At 38.2% G+C, this 14264-nt stretch overlaps 1 protein-coding gene across 1 annotated transcript in view; it reads right to left on the reverse strand.

Annotated features, from left to right (window-relative positions):
* Window positions 1–14264, reverse strand: part of SYNE2 (spectrin repeat containing, nuclear envelope 2) — a 257316-nt gene that overhangs the window by 137772 nt on the left and 105280 nt on the right. Inside the window, exons 45-50 of the mRNA XM_006756713.2 lie at window positions 13288–13443; window positions 12171–12436; window positions 8757–10857; window positions 6043–6365; window positions 3794–3938; window positions 2712–2930 (exon numbers count right to left, since the gene is read on the reverse strand). Coding sequence (XP_006756776.1) covers window positions 2712–2930; window positions 3794–3938; window positions 6043–6365; window positions 8757–10857; window positions 12171–12436; window positions 13288–13443 — 3210 coding nt within the window. The remainder of the gene's footprint in view (window positions 1–2711; window positions 2931–3793; window positions 3939–6042; window positions 6366–8756; window positions 10858–12170; window positions 12437–13287; window positions 13444–14264) is intronic.

The following is a 14264-nucleotide window of genomic DNA, read 5'->3' on the forward strand; positions in this document are numbered from 1 at the left end:
TGAAGAGAAGCCAGACTCGAAAGACCACAAACCGTCCGCGTCCATTTCTGTGACATTCCGGAAATGCAAAAACAGAGTAAAGGTTGCCAGGGGCTGGAGGTGGTGGAAGGAATGCCTATGAAGGGGCACACAGGAACTCTCTGGGGCGATAAAAACATTCTAAATCTGGATGTTGTTGGTGCTCATATAACTAACTACAGGTACTTGTCAAAATTCAACAAGCTTTATACCAAAAAGGATGAATACAGCCCAAATCAGGGAAATAGTTGCCACAAAGATTATGTGCCCACTCTTCCACATACAAGAGCCTCTGCAGCCCCTAAATGATTTTCCTTAGACACATAGTTCTAACAAAATTGATTATAAAATGTTTAGGCTCAGAGTCAATTATAAAGTAGAGTCTAGAAAGGGAGAAGAAACCCTAAGTAAACACAGTGAAGGAGAATGAAGATCCTGTAACCAGCAGAAATAGAAACTGGTAGAGAAAGGCCTTCTGGACTTTTGGTACAAGGGGAAGAAGCCAGCTGTATTCCTCCCATTAGCTTTGAAGATGTGACTTTACACTGTGTTCACCCAAGCATAAAATAATGATTCTGAGTAACCAGAAGTGAATAATTAAATCAAGCACATGAAAACAGAGGTAAGAAGTTAATAAAAATTTAAATTGATTTTTAATTTGTAAATGTAAACAGAGCTTGTTTTTAAAAATCTACTTATTCCATAAAGATACTGAATTATTGTATAACTACTAACATTTTAAAAACAGAAATTCATTTCATCACATATAGATTTACAACCATACTAACAGGACCTTGCATGTATAGGCCTTTAGATGATCCAGTTTTTATTGAATGGATAAAAGCTATTTTAAAATCTTACATCAATTTGGTATGGGTAAATATCCTTTAAGTTGATACGTTAGCCCTTAAACTCCAGAGTGTAAATTTGAATCCGCTGCTACCACTCACTCATGATTGTGGGCAAGTTACTCAATCTCACTGTCTTACTTCCCTCATCTATGGAATGAAGATTATAAAAATATCTACCTTTTAGGATTCTTGTGAGGATAAATGATAATACACGTAAAGAGCACAGAACTATGTATGACATATGTTCAATAAACCCCCATTATGAGGACATATTTTGTTTTTTCTACTCTTTGAAAAACACATTTTGTTAGCAAATGTTGTAAAATGCTTTATGAATAATTACAAAGTGCTAAGGGAATGTGGTCTGAATTAATAAAGTATAATTGCAAACAGGTATATAGCAGTAGAGAGACAATGTAATAAAATAAAAAGCCTTAGACTTGGGTTTAAATAAGAGCTGTCACTCAAGAAATATTTACTAAGCCCACTAAGTGCAAAGCCTTGGCTGGATACTAAAGTTACAACGGTGAGCAAAACCGATGTGGTCCCCCGCCCACAGGAGCTTATAGCTCAATCACTGGAATGTCTTGTGCCAACTTAAATCTCCCAGTGCCTCCGTTTCTCTATCAATAAAATGGGAATCAGTCCTGAGTGCAATGCAAGGACTCAGTGACACCATGTGTGAACCGCCTTCTCAGCATTGCACACGGCCTACTGTAGTAATTCAATAAACAGAGTCATTATGAACGGGAAAGAGCGAGACTAGCAGTTCCGCTAGAAGCATATTTATAATGTATTTACTCATCAAACCCCACCGCCAAAATGACATTCATTTCCAAGAATATCAAGTTTTAAGCAAGAAAATATGATAGTACTGAACATCTAAATCCCAAAGCATGTATCCTATCTCTAATGCAGTACTGATTAGTATATTTCTCTCTCAAGTAAATTCAAAAAAAAAGCAGGAATTCACATGAATAAGAGAGAAGAGCTTTCGTTTAATGTTATGATTTGTACCTCATTTATACCTCGTCCTTTGGAAAAATTAAAGAAGAGTACCCTAAGATAATGTTAAACTATTTTAAATGTTCTTTCTAAATATATGTAATGTGTAAGTCCTGAACCATAGTTAAATGAACATGTGTGACTGACAGATATCCAGCAAGTTTCTTTGAGATGGTTTTCAGAAAGAATATCAGACATTTTTAGGCCCAGACTTTACAACAATAGTTCATTTCCTTAGTCAACAATTGTAGTTAATTTCCAGAGTAGTTGGTGATGGTGAATACTACCTAACTCTCACCTTCAGTGCCAGGTTGAGAGAGTTATTTTTAAGAGGGCTTAATTCATCTTCACAATAAAGATTTTAAAGCTCGAATGAACAAGTAGTCACTTATTTCTAAGAACCGTCTGATACCAAATATATTCCACTATTATAAAAAAAATGTTGAATCATTTCTTGGAGATTATTTTAGTAGGATGCGACCTCTATAAACATTTATGTGTTACACACATGTGATAAAAAACAAATGACAGAGGTTGAGGACCTGTTGTATATAAAAACAACATGAAAATAATAAAACAATTTAAAGATGCTTGTAAGGAAAACTCTATGGTTTGACTATTGAAAATGAAGCATCACCCTGACCAGAAAGCTCAGTGGTTAGAGCATCGGCCACAAACCAAAGGGTCTCTGGTTCCATTCCCGGTCCAGGGCACGTACCTTGGTTGCAGGTTAGGGCACATGCAGGAGGCATCCAATCGACATGTCTCTCTCTCACAAATCAATGAAAAAAAAAGCCTCAGGTAAGGATTAACAAAGAGAGAAAATGAAGCACTCACTTCTTCATTGACAAATTTCCACTCCTGCTTCAGTTCTTCACACCACATCTCCCATTCTTTAGCAACTTCCAGCAAACGCAGCCATTTCTCCCACAGAGCCCACACGGTTCTGAGCAGACCTATGCCGTCACTATCTGTGAACGTGGGTCTCAGGTGTCTGAGGACCTGTCGTAGTTTCATAAACTCTTCTTTAATTGACATAAGATTTGACACCAAGGCCTTAGGAAAGAAAAGGGATAAGAAGAATTTAATGTCTATTGACCTTTCTGAATGTTACGAACTTTTAAAAATCTTGAATAACAAATGATTTTACATCATCCACAAGCATTTTGTGATCAATTTTTTAGTCCTTTTGAAAGCCAATTTGAGACAGATGAGAATTACCTATGTATTATTGTATTGCACTATGTGAACTTGAAACTATGGGCACAAACAATGACCCATAAGCCAATTTTCCCAAGTAAGATATGCTTTTAAAGGTTAAAAATCCTAAAAGTTCACTTTGTTATTATACTGTAAGCCTCATCTTTTACTAGGAAGTTAATTTGCACAATACACTGTATCAACCACCAAGGCTTTAGTTCGTTTTTTTTGGTTTTATGTTTTGTTTTGGGATGGATAGTAAGCACAGACTATTCAGAATGTTCTCATCCAAATCCTAATAATATAATATCACATAGACTCTGACAGATGACAGTAAGCAAAAACTAAAATTGCTGAGGAGAGCCTATAAGAAGTAACCGGAACTTAACACTTATGACAACTGCATTAAATTCCATGTCATCCGTCCAGCAAGGTCCTACAAAATAATATGAAGGGTCAAGCTTTAGAAAAAGTGAGCAATAAGGACAGGATGCCACTCAGGAGAGGACTGTCCTGTGAACCCAACTACGAATTAAGACTCAGAACCATTGCTTCATTTTTCCCCTTTGGCTTTTGACTGGAAGAACTTTCTGGAGTTTGGTACAAGTCAGGTTGAAGCTTGCTGTGGGGCGTCACCGAGCCACGTTCCCTGCTGCCTCCACCAGCTCTCTGCCCCTTTTTTGCACCCAGTCTTCCTGGAGATTTGCAAATACTGTTACCTTGCTCTGTTCCGAGCGTTCTAGAGCTTCTTTGTAGGACACGGGCAGCGGGGACATGGACTGCGCAAGAACTGCTTCCATCCGGCGGAGGTCGGTGCCAATCTTCTCTTTAAGTTTCCCGTAGCATTTGTAATTCTCGAGACACCTAGTGGGTTAGGGGGGAAAGTGATATACATTAAATTTTATTTAGTACCATATATTCTGAACATCCCTGGGTAAATTTAAACACTTAATAAAAAAACAGAATGTAGCCCTAACCGGTTTGGCTCAATGGATAGAGCGTCGGCCTGCGGACTGAAGGGTCCGAGGTACGATTCCAGTCAAGGGCATGTACCTTGGTTGCGGGCACATCCCCAGTAGGGAGTGTGCAGGAGGCAGCTGATCGATGTTTCTCTCTCATCGATGTTTCTAACTCTCTATCCCTCTCCCTTCCTCTCTGTAAAAAATCAATAAAATATACTTTTTAAAAAAACAACAGAATGTAATTCTCTTCTTTGTTATTCAGGGGATTTCAAAAAATTTTCATCATCTACCTTCTCCTCACGGGGACCTGCATAAGACTTTAAAACTGAAAACTTTAACAGGCAGGTAAGACTGATCTTAAAACACCTAAAGCGGAAAACTGTATTTTTCAGCACTGCTAATGAAGTGTAACTTGATACAATTCTTATAGAAAACCATTTAGTCTTTAAAATGTCCATATCTTTTGACCATTAATTTGACTTCTGTAATTTATCTTAAGGAATTAATCCCAATTCCGTATAAGAAATTTATCCTGAATTTACTTTTGCTTATTAAGTAAAAATTTTTTTACTTATTAGACTATTAACTAAAATAGCAAAATTGAAACACACCCTATGTGTAACAAAAGATAAAGCTGAGTAAATTACAACAATCTATTTTATAAAATATCATATAGAAATTCTAATTACTTTTATAGAGCTTGTGTTACAATAAGAAAAAGAGCTCATGTTATAAAGTTACAGGCAGCATATTTTTATACAGCATAATGCTGTGATATATTAAAAACACTATGAATAAAATTATGTGTACAAAATAGATCCAGCCTGCATTCCCCACAGAAGACAATTAAAAATTCAAGTATCAAGTATTTTTTAAATTCTTAAAACACAATAATAAACTGGGAAGGAATTAAGAAATATTTATAGGCTCTGCACTAAAAGTGGAAATGTAGAGAAATAAGCTAAATTGTAGGGCTGTTTTCACTTTGAAGTTATTTGCTGCAGTTTAGTTTTATTGACCTTCTCCTGGAATGCTGGAGCCAGAGGATAAAGACTGTAAAGACATTTGTAACACATACAACCACAAAAGCCCAACCTCCAAAATACAGAATAAATCCCTACAAATCACAAAGAAAAAGATGGACAACCTTACAAAAATTGGGCAAAGGCTTGAATAAGTTATTTCTCAGAAGAAGAAACATGAGTAACCAAGAAATATTTTTTTTAAAAAAGAGGCTCAAATTCATTAGCAATAATAGAGATGCAAACAAAAACCACAATAAAATACCCCTTCTCACCCATCAGAATGGCAATATTTAAATCCCACATCATCAAGTGTTGGCAAGGATATAGGACAATTGTAACACAGATATGCTATTAGATAAACTTAAAACAATGAATTAAATCATGTGGAATTAAAATGTAAGGTGTGCGACCTGGCAACCACAACCCACAGGGAGATCATGCATTTATAAATGTTCCTGGTAGAACTTTTGTAAATGCAAACACTAGAAACAACCCAAATGCTTATCAGTAGCCGGGTGACTGAATTTTACTACAGACAAGATCATGAGTAAACTTCAGGATCATAATGATGATTTTGAAGTCACAGAAGAATACACATGCATGAAAATGGAATACAAACACACAGTAAAAACATTTTAAAGGGCAAAGAAATGATAAAATATTTAGGATAAAGGTTACTTCTGAGAGGAGCGGGAAGAAGCACGCAAGAGAATCAAAAAGTCATGATGATTCTCTTTGAACCTCTGGGTACAAGGCTGTTTATCATTATTCTTTATACCATATGCAGACTTTTATAAACATTCTGTTGTAGGTACTCAATATTAAATAAAAAATATAAAATACAGTAAAATATTTGTTACGGTTTTCTTTAGATAGTATTTTTTAAAACTTTTCCATATTTTCCAAATGGTTTTTGCGTACATGTTTACTGTAAAGAAATCTATATTTTATGTTCGTAAAGCATTACAAAGCAGTACCCACCTTTCTATTTCCGCTTCCTTTACTCTGACTGCCTCCCTCAGCGCTGAGTTCTTAGAAACCAATTCCTGCAAAGTGCACTGAAGTTGTCCTTGGGCGGCGAGGCTGGCGATGGCCCCCAATTTCTCACTGAGGCTCTGGATGTCTGTTATTGTGGATTCCAATTCCTCCTGTTTCCCACGAGGCATCTCCAGTGATTCCTCTGGATGATCCAGGTCTACTCTATGGGATGCAACAAAGGCTTCAAGGGCAGCAACCACCCCCATCGCCCTGGGGACTGCCTCATTGTAGCGGGTCATATTTTCATGAGCATCATTCAAGACATTCTGGTGAAAAGGAGATTAAATGCTATCACAAAACTGTCAGACATCTGGGACTTCTGTCATTCTTGACTTTTTGTGGTGCACTTATAATATATACCCTTGGGTCTTATAAGAGTTAGCATCTCCTACTTTTAGTTTGACAAATATGTAAAAATCCTATATAATAAAAGGCTAATATGCAAAATGACTGAACGGCAGAACGACTGGTTACTATGATGCATGCTGACCACTAGGGGGCAGACGCTCAATGCAGGAGCTGCCCCTGGTGGTCAGTGCACTCCCACAGGGGGAACACCACTCAGCCAGAAGCCGGCTCCCAGCTGGCGAGTGCAGCAGCAGTGGTGGTGGTGGTGGCGGGAGCCTCTCCCGCCTCTGCAGCAGTGGGACATCCCCCCAAAGGCTTCTGTATTGTAAGCGGGCACAGGCTGGGCTGAAGGACGCCTCCCCGCCATGTGCACAAATTTTGTGCATTGGGCCTCTAGTGTTTACATAAAAAACAAAACACTGTTTCCAGATTTGCTAAGGAAACCAAATCTAAATTCAAAAATAAACCTCATGAATCATGTCTAATAATATATGTTCCTGCTATTATAATAGACATGAATTAAACAATGGAATAAACTTAATGTATAGAACCTGAATCAATACTTGTGAAAAAAAGATGACAAGAAAGTAAACAAAGAACCCAGACTGCTTATGTTTTTAAATGAATAGTTTTGCCACTAACTTTAGTTTTGAGAATCTCACTGTATGTCTTCTCATTGAAATAAATAACTTTAAAGGTCCCTTCCAGTCCAGCACTAATCATATGATTTGGGGGATTCATGTACCTCATTTCTGGAAAATGCATTAAATCAAGTGGAGAAGGATACAGAGAACAGACTTGTGGTTGTCAGAGGTGCGGGGTGAAGGGTTGAAATGAGCGAAGTAGGGGTCAAAACTATAAACTTGCCGTTACAAAATAAGTTGTGGGATGTAATGTATAGCATAGCCACTCTAGTTACCAATACTGTGTTGCATATTTGAAATTGCTAAGAGAGTAGATCTTATAAATTCTCATCACAAGAAAAAAATGTAACTGTGGTGATAGCTGTTAACTAGACTTACTAACAATATGTACAAATACAGAATATGTTATACACACGAAACTAATACATGTCAATTATACCTCAATAAAAAAATTAAGTAGAAAAGTACTCTCAATTGGCTCTTGTTAAGTACAGATTTAAAGGACATATTTGGGTTGGGTTCATAATATGACTTTTCATTTCTAAAGAATTTACTAGTATACCTATCAAAGTAGTGCAAATGTATTACCTAATAACTCTTTGAATTAAAAAAGGGAGTTAAGTTCCGTATCCTATAAATTTAATGTGACAATTCTGAAAACACAGTAAAAGGTATTATAGTAAGCACAGTGTGTTCCAATGATGCCCAAGCCATCTACGCTATTAATGCAGGAAAGGAGGGGGTATGCTGGGGTCACTCTGCAACAGAGGTCAGCAAACTTTTCGTGTAAAGGGTCGGACTGAATATATGAGGCTTTGCCGGCCATCTATAATAAAAAAGTGTAATATGTTAATTAGGCCAGACGACCTTCTGGACAAAGCTGGGGCTACGAGGAAAGCCTGGGTTCCGGGTGCCAGAGGGTAGCCGGTGCCGGCAGCCGGGGGAAGGAAGGCCCACTCTTGCATGAATTTTGTGCACTGGGCCTCTAGTCTGGACTATAACAGCTATTCAGTCCGTTGGTTGTAGCACAGAAGCAGCCACAGACAATCCATAAAGGAATGGGGCAGGGCTATGCTCCAGTGAAACTTGATTTACAAAATCAGACACTGTGGGCAGATTTGGCACGTGAGCCTTAATGTGATGACTCGCGCTCTAAACCCAGACAGATCTCAAGTTGATTCCTGGTTCTGTAATAAGGCCCTGAGAAAAGTCTGGATGTTTCTGAAGTTCGATTTCCTGATTTTAAAATGGGGTCAATAATAGGGCCCACTTCACAGAGTTGCTGTGATGAATAAAGGTAAATGTTCAGTACGTTGCAAGTGCTAAGTAAATGTTCTTATTATTTGTGTTCTCTTCTCCACACCCTATTTCTCCCACCCTGCCCTATTAGTTCCAGAACACAAACAAAAAAAACTTTGTTCTGCGCAACAGAGGTTATTAGGGATATAGAAAGAAAGGTGTCAAACTTGTCTTTTCCAAATGATAAGGCGTTGTATGTAGATGGAGGAGGAGTCGGGATTACAAACTGGCTCTTAGCAAACGGCTATTCTCCTGGGGAGAATTTGCCTGCACAATTTCTAACTTCTTGAGAAGTGGAGATATCAACTGGAGCAAAACATAAAATAAAAATAGATGCATTAACCACCTAATTTTAAAGAAACTTACTGTGCGCATATCAATGCTTGCATTAAGCTGAACGTGCAGCTCTTCAATGTCACGTAATTTTGTCTCCACATCACTAGCTTCAGAAGAGGTTTTCTCCCTTTGCTTCTCAATAACAGTTACCCCTTTAACGCTACACATTTCTGCCTGAACTTGTTCTTGAAACGCTTCGCAATTATCCATTTCCTTTTGAATATGTTCAATTTTCAAATTGACAAGTAAAGGCTGCTGTAACTGAGATTTTATCTGGTTCAAAACACGGAAGGAATTTTCTAGTTTCTCCTGAAAATTCTTTTCGTCCATTTCTTTTGGTTGGGATTCTAGTACTATATTCTGGAGAACCTTCCGCAACTTATCGTTTTCTTCTGCAAACAGCTTTGTTTGTAGTAGCTCTTCCTCTTTGAAGGAGTCATCAAAGGCCTTATTTTCACTTAATTTCTTTACAATCTCATGATACAAGCGCATGGCTCTCTCGATTCTCTGATTCAAAATTTGAGCCCCGAGCAGACGGCTTTCTGGAGAAGTAGGAGGGGTTTTTAGGACTGCTTCGGCCCTTTTCTTAATTTGCAAATCCATCGCCCTCAATTTACTTAGCGATGCCTGGTATCTGCCATATTCTGCCATAAATGTGTCCAACTGCTTAATTTTTCCTTCGAGTTCTCTCTCTGTTTCAAATACTTGGGATTGTAACATGTCAAGCTGGGAGCAGTCCCAGTGGAGTCCCAGGGAGTCAAACGCTTCTTTGAGTCTCAGTGCTTGTTGGATGCTGGACTGAACACCCCGGAGGCGCCCGAGCAGGCCACGCAGCTCCCCTTTCACGCCCTCATTCATTTCTTGACTCAGGAGCAGCTCGTTGTGCTGTATGTTATCAAGCTCCTTCTGAAGCGCAGATGTCTGCTCCTGGAATTCTCTGGAAAATTGCATCTTGTGTCCTACTTCACTGCATTTATGCTGAATGAATCTTTGTGCTCTGCTGGCTCTCGTCTCCAGACTTTTCAACTGATCGTCCAGAAATAACCTTTCAAACACACTGAGGTCCTTACAGAGGCGCGTGAGCTCCTGAAGATGCGCGGAGAGTCCACTGGCGATTTCTTGCAATTCCCCCTGAGACGCCGTCAGGGCCACACGCTGATGCTCCAGTTCCGCTTCGGTGGAGGCTGTTCCCACTTGGGGGATTATCCGTGTTTCCTTTCCTTGAAGTGACAGCTGAACTTTCCCTATTTCTGCAAGAAATGTGCTTCTTTCTTCCAATTTACGTTCCAGCAACTGCGATCTTTGAGTGGATTTCAAAACGAGCCCTTGGCACTGATCTTGTAAGTCCTGGAGGAGGCTATCCAGTTCCTCGCGCTCGCCTGCGGCCAGGTTAGGGATGCTGTCCTGCGCCTCTTCGGCCAGCGCCTCCACCGCCCGCTGCTGACTCAGAATGCCATCGTGCCTCACTTTGCATTTTCGGATCTGGGAAAGGATGCCATCTGGGAGCAGGGAGATGGAGGAAACGAGCTCACCTAACTGGTTCTTCACCCATAAGGTCGTCTCTTTCACCTTGTTCCTGATCTCACTCTTCCTGATCTCGCTGTCCACCTCTATGTTTAATGGCTCTGATGCTTCCAACTGCTTCTGCAAATTATTTATCGCATCTTCCAAAATCTTCTTTTCCTTCTCTCCCCAAATCCTCTTCATCTGAAGTTCAGCTCTCGCCTTTAAAACAGAAAACCTATGCTTGACAGCCTGGAGTTCAGTAGCCAAGGCAACCGTGCCTGTGTCCCTTTCCTGTCCTTCCGGGGAGCCCAGCCTCAACCGGAGGCGCTGGTGCTGCTGCTGCAGAGAGAGGCCCAGCCCCTGGATCTCGCTCATGAGAGACGTCAGTTCCTCCTGCTCCATCTCGTGCTGAGAGGACTTCCTGTGAACCAGTTGTTCTGCTTGTTTCCACCCGTGTTCAAGCTGCCGGACCTGGCTTTCCAACAGCTTCTTGTCCATGTCACTCAGAGAGCTTGATATATTTTCCCATTCAATTTTCAACTTGCTTAAGGAATCTTTCTCTCTTTCTATTGATGCCAGCAATTTTTGAATTTTGGCCACATAGGTTGCGCTGTCCAGTGATCCCCTAGAAAAAAGAAGAAAAATGAAGCTTGTCAACATTTCTTATAAATCAACCTGAGGTTAGATGTCATCTAAAGAAATTAGTTCTGTTTTGAACTCACAGAAGAAAAGGTTAGATGGTCTATAAGAGCATTCTGTCTTTAAAGTAAAATCAGGATCTTGGCTTTTGATCAGTTTGTGAGGGATCATTTACAAAATGAGCATCATAACAATGTAGAACCACAGGAAAAGAGTGAAGAGTGAAGGGAACAATATGTGTAAAAGTACTCTGTACAGTCTTTGCATAAAGTATTTTTTAATAATGAAAAAACTGTTTACACATTAAAACTATATCTAGTACCATTTACCGTCATTTCTAAAGCCAAAAGGAGTGTATTTGTTTTCAACGAAACCAATACAATACATATATGTTAAATATGTTCCAAACAATTTACACCAATTATGCTGACACTAAATAATTATACACATTAATGTTTTCACCCCCATAGGTTAGAATAAATTCTTGACCAAAAGAATACTGAGCCCAACCAGCATGGCTCAGTGGTTGAGCATCAACCTATGAACCAGGAGGTCATGGTTCAATTCCCAGTCAGGGCACATGTCTTGCTGGCTCAATCACTAGTGTGGGGTGTGCAGGAGGCAGCCAATTAATGATTCTCTCTCATCATTGATGTTTCTATCTCTCTCTCCATCTACCTTCTTCACTAAAATCAATTTAAAAAATTTTTTTTAAAGAATACTGAATTCCACAGAACTTTAACATATTTTGCAGGTATTTTCAGTGTGAATTAGACATTAAACAAGTTAATATAACTTAATTATAAAATTAATATAATTAATATTCTTTTTTTTTTTTCATGAAACCAACAAAGTTTTCTTCAATGGCTTCCATATGGAATGAATTTCCACACGTAGTATTAAAATCATATTCTTTGTCGTATAAAGTCTTAAAACCTTGGGCCTGCCCTGACTGGCGTGGGTCAGTGGTTGGAGCAACAGCCCATGTACCAAAGGGTCATTGGTTCAAGTCTCAGTCAAGGACACGTAACTTTGTTGCAGGTTTGATCCCGCATCCCAACTGTGGCACGGAAGGGAGACAACCAATCAATGTGTCTCTCTCACATCAATGTTTGTCTCTCTTTCTCTCCCTTCTCCCTACTCTTTCCACTCTCTAAAAAAGTAATGAAAAAAATATATCCTGTGAGGATATATTAACAAAAAAATTAAAAACAAACAAAAACCACCTGGGGGCCTGTTCAGGGAAATAGAACCTGTGTTTGAATAAAATGAACTCAAGTCCTAAATTCTTACACTTACACTTTGAGACTTTCCTTCTCTGTCAACAAGACTTTCAGCGAGGATTCGATTGCAGCAAGGTGTTCTTGAAAATCTTGAAGAAGACAATACTGGCGTTCTTTCTTTTCCTTCAAAGTAGCAAGTGCCTGAAGCAGACTGTCCAAGTGCTGCGCTGAATTCCTTGAACTGTGGAGAGCCAAGGCCCTGGTTTCTGTTGTGTTGAGATATTCAGTTTGTTCCAGGGGTTCAATGGCTGCTTTCCTTGCTTCCAACTGGGTATATAACTCCTAAAAAACAAGTCAAGGAAATCAGTAAGTATACACTCACTTATTCACTCATTCATTCAATCATTTTCTTTCCCATCCTCTTTCCTTCCAAAAACACACTCTATCCCAAGATGTTTTAAAGATTTCATTTGTACACAGAGAAAGTTAATTCCGGATGTTTAAAAGGGTTTTTTCTCTTGAATTATGCTAAAATCTAGACTCAAACCCACCATGGGTCTAGCATTTAACAGCAATTCCATCACCTCATTGTGTTAAAAGGTTCTGCAATGTTGAAAGGAAGGTTTATCTTATTTTTATTATTTACATACATTATCCCTTCTCCTGTCTTAGAAACATGTTTTCTATTATAGAAGCTTGGTTAAAATTATAGGGGCATTTTAAAAAACATGGCCATGTATTGCCCTATTAGATTATTTTACATAGCTATTAGTATATAAATACATAAACAAAGCTTTGTAAACAGAGCTGTAAAAACAAAGAAACAGTACCCCCCATGATGTTGATAATTAGAAAAATAAAAGGAATTTGTCAGAATCTGAAGAATACATATGACTGAGAAAAGAAATGATAAGTCAGAATCTCTGCATTTTGTTACTGAATAAGTAAATTTTTAGGAACTTTGTGAAACAGAAAGAACACTAATGTTCATTAAACTCTTCCACTTTTTAAATGGGAAAATTTATAAAACTTACTGATTAGTACATAATTATAGAGTTACCAAATTGATCATCAGGCAAAGGTTAAATACGACTTTTCACTCTGTGCAAGCAAGTTTTTGGTAATTACAATATATTGTATTGCACTGGATAAATAATGCAATCATGTTGTCAGTGTTTTTCTTGTTTCCGTACCTCTATCTCTTTTAATTGTTCATTTCTTAACATGACATCTAATTCTAAAGGTTGATTTTGCAGCTCATTGACTTTCTGCTCATCTTCAGTGTTTTTCATGCTTTCTTGAACATCAAGAGAAAGTTGTTTTGACAAAAGCATCTCCACAGCTGAATTCTGAAAACATAAAAAGATTAATTGCTGAACAGTCTACCTTCCAAATAAATAACTTTTCTTTTTCTTGATGAAAGCATGGCAGTTTCTTCTGTTAACTCAAAGACTTTTTTTAAAAACTCAGACTTTTTTAAAAAAGTATATTTGAGCACTATCTAAGATAATTTTTCCATGCAATTAATGCTGATATCAGTACCCCGAGAAAAATTAAACTTTTTTGACATTACAGTACAGGATTTAACAATGCTCAATTGTATACAGAGGTACAATCTATATAGTCAAAGAAAGAAAACAGATAAAGAAAAAAAGAAAAAAGTTCCAAAGTTTATACTTAGTATTCAAAAGGATGCAGAGGGTGGGGCAAATAACAGGCATTCAATGTTACCTATTGATAGTTTAAAGTCAAAACTGGGTAAACAGAGGAAACACCAAGACTTTACGATATTAAGAATGAATTAAGTATGCCTTATATCAACTAGAAGTAAGAATTCTAGAACAGAGTAAAGCCGAACAGGTTATATATATGGAGTAATTTAATCTTTTCTGAAAGCTCTAAGAACTTAAGATTCTCAATAGGGTAGAGGAGCATCTGCATTCATTTATTCATTCTGTCAACACATATTTATTGAGCACGTACATGTAGTAGGCACCATATGACAGTAATTTTAAAGATTTCCATCACTTTGCTAAGGTGTAAGTTTTTATTTTCAGGTTACTTGATAAATGAAATAACATTTAGCCGAAACCGGTTTGGCTCAGTGGATAGAGCGTCGGCTTGCGGACTGAAAGGTCCCAGGTTCGATTCCGGTCAAGGGCATGTACCT

The sequence above is a fragment of the Myotis davidii genome, unplaced genomic scaffold (assembly GCF_000327345.1).
Source record: "Myotis davidii unplaced genomic scaffold, ASM32734v1 scaffold474, whole genome shotgun sequence".
Taxonomy (NCBI): Eukaryota; Metazoa; Chordata; class Mammalia; order Chiroptera; family Vespertilionidae; genus Myotis; species Myotis davidii.